Here is a 5133-nt window from a genome sequence, read left to right on the forward strand (position 1 = left end):
AACCAGCACACAACAATTCAATACTGACCTTCGGATACTTTGCATTTCACTCAAATACTCTAATTACAATATTAATCCTTAAAAATCCAATTTCAGTGCCAAACTCGACACTTGGGATTTTCTAAATAAAATTCATATTTTTCACAATCAACATTCAATTTGCATTATCCACTCATCAAATTTAAATTCTAAATACATAGTAGTGATCAGCACGAAATTTTGAGCAATTGTGGTCAAAAATAATTTTTTGAATTTTTGTAATAATAATATTTTAATAATTTTCGGAATATAATATATTATTAAATAATCCAATAATTTCGAAACATTTATTTAAATCAGAAATAAATTTCTTTAAGTCACATCAAGGCTTATATTAAAATAAATCTACTTAACTTTAAACTAAAACACACTTTAACTTAATTAAACACCTTAATCTAATCCACAACTAAATGAACTAATCTAACAACCTAATCTCAATCAACCTAAGCTAAACACCCTTCGCTAGCCCTTCTTGGGGGTGGCGGGAAGGCGCGGTAGTGAGGGCTTAGCCCTCAGCCGGCCCTTCCCTTCTTCTTTTTTTTTCAAAATTTTTAATATTTGTTTTTATTTTAAAATGTTTTGAATAAATTTAGTTTTAAATTTAATTTAGTTAATTTTTATATTATTTTTTACCATATCAGCAACAAAACGGCATTTTGTATTGTCTAATCACGTCAGTATGCAAAATGATGTCGTTTTGCATTTATTTTGTCAGAAAATTGCCACGTCAGCATTTTAGCTAGATTTTTGCTAAAGTGACATTGAAGTGATCCATTTTATTCCGATTTTGACACTTATGTGTCACTTTTTTAATTTTTGACACTTAAATATCTCTACGTGCCAAATTTTGACATTTGAGTTGTACTTCTCCCCAAAAAAATTGATCAAGGGATGCAACAGGAGGTACAATTTCACTAGCAATGAAATTTGACAATAACCGAGGACTTCGGCGCATTCAGTTTGGAAATAAATACTACTTCAAGAGATCAATGTGATACAATGCTGACACGATATAGGATTAAGAAACTTACAAAGAGAGAGATTCCATTTTCATTTCTAAGACTATCGTACCTCAAGTCTTTTATGACAAGCTGCAAAAAGCAGCTATACGTTACATCAAATCAAATATAAATGCGCCGCAGAACGAGTTTTGAAGTGGAGAAGCCTTGATTGATTTAAAGAGGTGGTCCCAGCAAGGAACGAAAGCTTCCATCACTGACGCGAGAGGCGAACAGGGAGGCCTTTCTGCGGGGCGGGCATCATGTCCCCGATGATCTTCTCTTTCGGATCCACCAGTTCCCACTTGAACCTCTTGACCACATTATGGACGAATGCGAGGATCGCCAAGCGTGCATACTCTTTGCCTGTACGGAAAAATTCGGATAAAAGTCAATCGCTTTCCGAGAATATAATGACATCACGAACAAGATGTCGATCTCGAGATTTTATGAGCGTGAGATCTGATGCGAGGTGCATAAATGCGAAGTACAAAAATGATTCCCGCCTTCTATACCTGGACACAATCTTGGCCCACCCCCAAAGGGAACGAATGTGAACGGGGGAAGGTGTTGCTGTCGTCATGTCTTGACGGGTCGAACTTCTCCGGCTCCGGGAAGTATTCTGGGTTTTTGTTTGTCGTGCTTACAGTCCAATAGACCTAACGGAGACAATCAAATTGATGAATCGCAATCTTTTAGGAGGTACATACATGAAGAGCAGGTATATAAAGAGACGTAATGGGCTAAAACACGATGACTGAAAATTCAGTTTTTTTAACACTTAATGTGTCCATACAGTCTTTCGCACTAATTTTGACGCATTAGGCGTGAGCTAGACCGGATCGATTAAAGTGTCCTTTTGCCAAGGCCATGCGCATGCTAAAACAGATTAATAAATTATCTTATATAAATTGACAAGATCGAGCGACAAAAGGCGGGCGAATTTGGTTCAACGAGGAATATGCCTGCCCAGCAGCCCATGTCCCTTCGGACCGACTCGGAGTGGGCGGCTCGATTACGCGTCGATCGGGTCTAAAGCTTAATCCACCTCTTGAGTCAAGTCAAATTACTTAAGTTGCCAGAATCGAAATTATGTAAAAATTGAAGGAATAAACTTTTTTGTGCCGCTCGATCTCAAAGATGATTCGCAAGATAAAATTTGAATTTTACATACCTTCCATCCCTTTGGAATGGTGTAACCAGCGTAGGTGAAATCGGTGAGGGCCTCTCTAAAGGTTCCCTGGAGAGGTGGGGTGAGCCTCATGACCTCATTCAGCACGTTCCATGAATATTTCATCTTGTTGATGTCATCCCACTCCAGAAACTCCCCAGGTTTCTTTGATGCCGCAACCTCCAATTGCTCTATATTTCAAAGGAGGAAAAAAAAAATTTCAAAATTTTAGGGAATTTTCTTTTTCGGCTCGAACTAAAACATGAATAGAAATATCTGAGGAAAAAGGGGAACAAATTATTTTGCATAGTCTATGCGAAATTCAAGCTATATATCGGATTGGGCGCATGATTCCGAAGGCTATTTTTTGGAAAAGGAAGGACAATAAAAGGAAAGGAAAGGAAAGGAATCGATGGGTTGAAGTACTTACCATCCAGCACCTTCTTGTAGATGTCGGGCCTCTCTCCGACATACTTCATGAAGAAGGTCATGGCAGTGGCTACGGTGCTGTAACCAGCGGTCAAAAACCCCATGATCTTGTCGGCGATCTCAGCCTCCGGCATGTATTTCCCGGAGGGATCGCTGGCCACGATCATGTGCGACAATATGTCCTGCATCGGTGTGCCGGTCGAGATGGCGGCCTTCTTGTCTCTGATCACCGCCCTCAGCTCCTTCCTAATCGCCGCCGCGGCCTTGTTGGCCTTGTAGAAGATCGTACCCGGGATATTGAGGGTGATCGAGTGCAGACCGAGCGTTATGTCGTCGAAATAGTCCACGAGCCGCGCGATCCGCTCCGGCTCGTCGGTGCCGATGAAAAACCGGCATGCTAGGGTGAGCGTCAACGACTTGGCAAGAGGGTATACCCGGACTTCCCTTTGCCTTCCCACTCGCTTTGCATTTGTTGTTTCGTAATGGAGTCCATCTTTCCCAAGTACCTCACTAGAGCTTCAGGCTTGAGAAACCCAGGCGAGCGGAGGACCTTCTCCTCGTGTTTGGCGGGCGGGGCCGCCTTCTTGTAGGACCGGAAGATCATTTGCATCGAGCGGGGCCGAGAGGCGGTGAAGTACCTCTCCTCGTTGGAGAAGAGGAACTTATGGCCGCTCGGACCGCAGATGACCGCGGTGTCTTCTCCAAGGATTCGGGTCTTGAAGATGTCAGGAGAGTACTTCGCCATCCTATCGAAGACGAACTTGTCCGGCTTGCCGAACAGGAACTCGACAGTCTCGCCTATGATCGGCCATCCGAAGCTACCGGGCGGGAGGTTCTTGCCGCCGCGTTTGCCGTGCCTCGATGCGAAGACGACCGATGCGAGGGCGAGAGCTATAGCGACCACAGCGAGGACGATGAAGAAGGTCTCCATGGCTGCTGGTATTAGGCTCGGTGACGCTGGGGCTATGCGGGAGAAACGGAGATGAGCGAGAAAGGCCGAGGGACTCTGGTTAATATAAAGGATAAAGCGATATAATCGGTCCGAAAAGTGGAACCTCAGGACTCGGAAGTTCCTCTTGTTTAAGCCGTCATTTCACACCATAAGAGCCTACCCTCTTTGAATTGACCACATCTTCTTCTAGGGGTGAGCATGGTCGGGTTGGTCCGGCCACCCCTAACCCTGTGACCAACCCGTACAAATACGGTGTCGGCCCTCAATTTTAGGACCAAGGACCGACCCTATTGAGTGCGGGACCAAGGACCGGACCGACCCAATGGGTTGGTCCGGTTCAGGTCAACCCTTAGGGCCCGATCGATAATTTTTTTTTGTCTTATTTTTTATATTTCCTAAAAAAGTAAACCTACAAATTCAAATTACACATCCATCGACAATACGGCATTGTGCAATTAAACTATAAATACCAATACATATTTAGCAAATCTAAGATGACACAATAATAGAAATTTCGTACCTACTAACCGCTCACCAAGATACGGGACAAGATGGAAAGTTCTTGTAATCATCTATCTTTAATATTAAACACCATATGCAAAAGCGTTTTCCTGCATTCGATCACGTAGAGTTCACTCAACCAAAAAATGAGCTTCACACCACTTGACTAGCAAATCACCATATCCACTGCAGTACTACTCTACTCTTCAAAAACTTCTATCATTTGACACAAATTGAAAAGCAAAGTGCAACTGAAATTCATTAGTACAATTAAACCATAAAAAGTCAAAATACTTAATATAAACCATGAATATATAACTTCACATCTTCTTAATTCACTTGAACTTCTAAAACACTGAAAACAAAACAAACTACATATAATTAATACTCAACAAAAGTTTTAAATTAAAATTACTATTAGTGTTATTAATAAAACATCTCAATATAATATAATATAACAAATATTTTACTTAGGTTTGAATATATAAAGAAATACAATATAATATAATATACAAGGTTGGTCGGGGTTGGACCGACCCAAAACTCTTAGGACCGAGGACCAACGTCAGTGTTGGTCCCGAATTTCGAGGACAAGGACCGACCCAGTCCCCCCTTGGGAACCGGACCCGGGGACCAGCAGGTTGGGCCGGTCGGGGGTCGGTCCGGTGGTCGACCCTAGACCGCTGCTCACCCCTATCTTCTTCTCCTCTTTTCCATCTCTCTCTCTCTCTCTCTCTCTCTCGGTGCCTACTTTTGTACGAGAAAATATTGGGTGGTCCGGGACCACCACGTCAGCGTGTCCCGGACCACTCACGCGACGCCACGTGTATGGGGAGGGGACAAAGGACCGAAACTGAGCCCACTTCTCTGACGCTCTCTCTCCTCTCTCTTTTGTCCCCTCCCCATACACGTGGCCACATCTTCTTCTCCTCTTTTCCATCTCTCTCTCTCGGTGCCTACTTTTGTACTGTATATCATCTGAGCATGCAGAGACTGGACAGTACGCTTCTGGCATTACTGAATAACAACAGCCTGCAGGCGGA

General features: G+C 43.0%; 1 protein-coding gene across 1 annotated transcript; it reads right to left on the reverse strand.

The window, feature by feature from the left end:
• Nucleotides 1-931: 931 nt before the first annotated feature.
• On the reverse strand, nt 932-3771 carry LOC104441237 (beta-amyrin 28-monooxygenase). The gene is given in 6 exon segments (XM_010054275.3): nt 932-1403; nt 1553-1606; nt 1609-1696; nt 2212-2399; nt 2639-3082; nt 3085-3771. Coding segments are annotated over 6 exon segments (1410 nt in total). The 5' UTR covers nt 3569-3771; the 3' UTR covers nt 932-1251.
• Nucleotides 3772-5133: the final 1362 nt, after the last annotated feature.

This window comes from Eucalyptus grandis, chromosome 4, assembly GCF_016545825.1.
Source record: "Eucalyptus grandis isolate ANBG69807.140 chromosome 4, ASM1654582v1, whole genome shotgun sequence".
In the NCBI taxonomy this organism is placed as follows: Eukaryota; Viridiplantae; Streptophyta; class Magnoliopsida; order Myrtales; family Myrtaceae; genus Eucalyptus; species Eucalyptus grandis.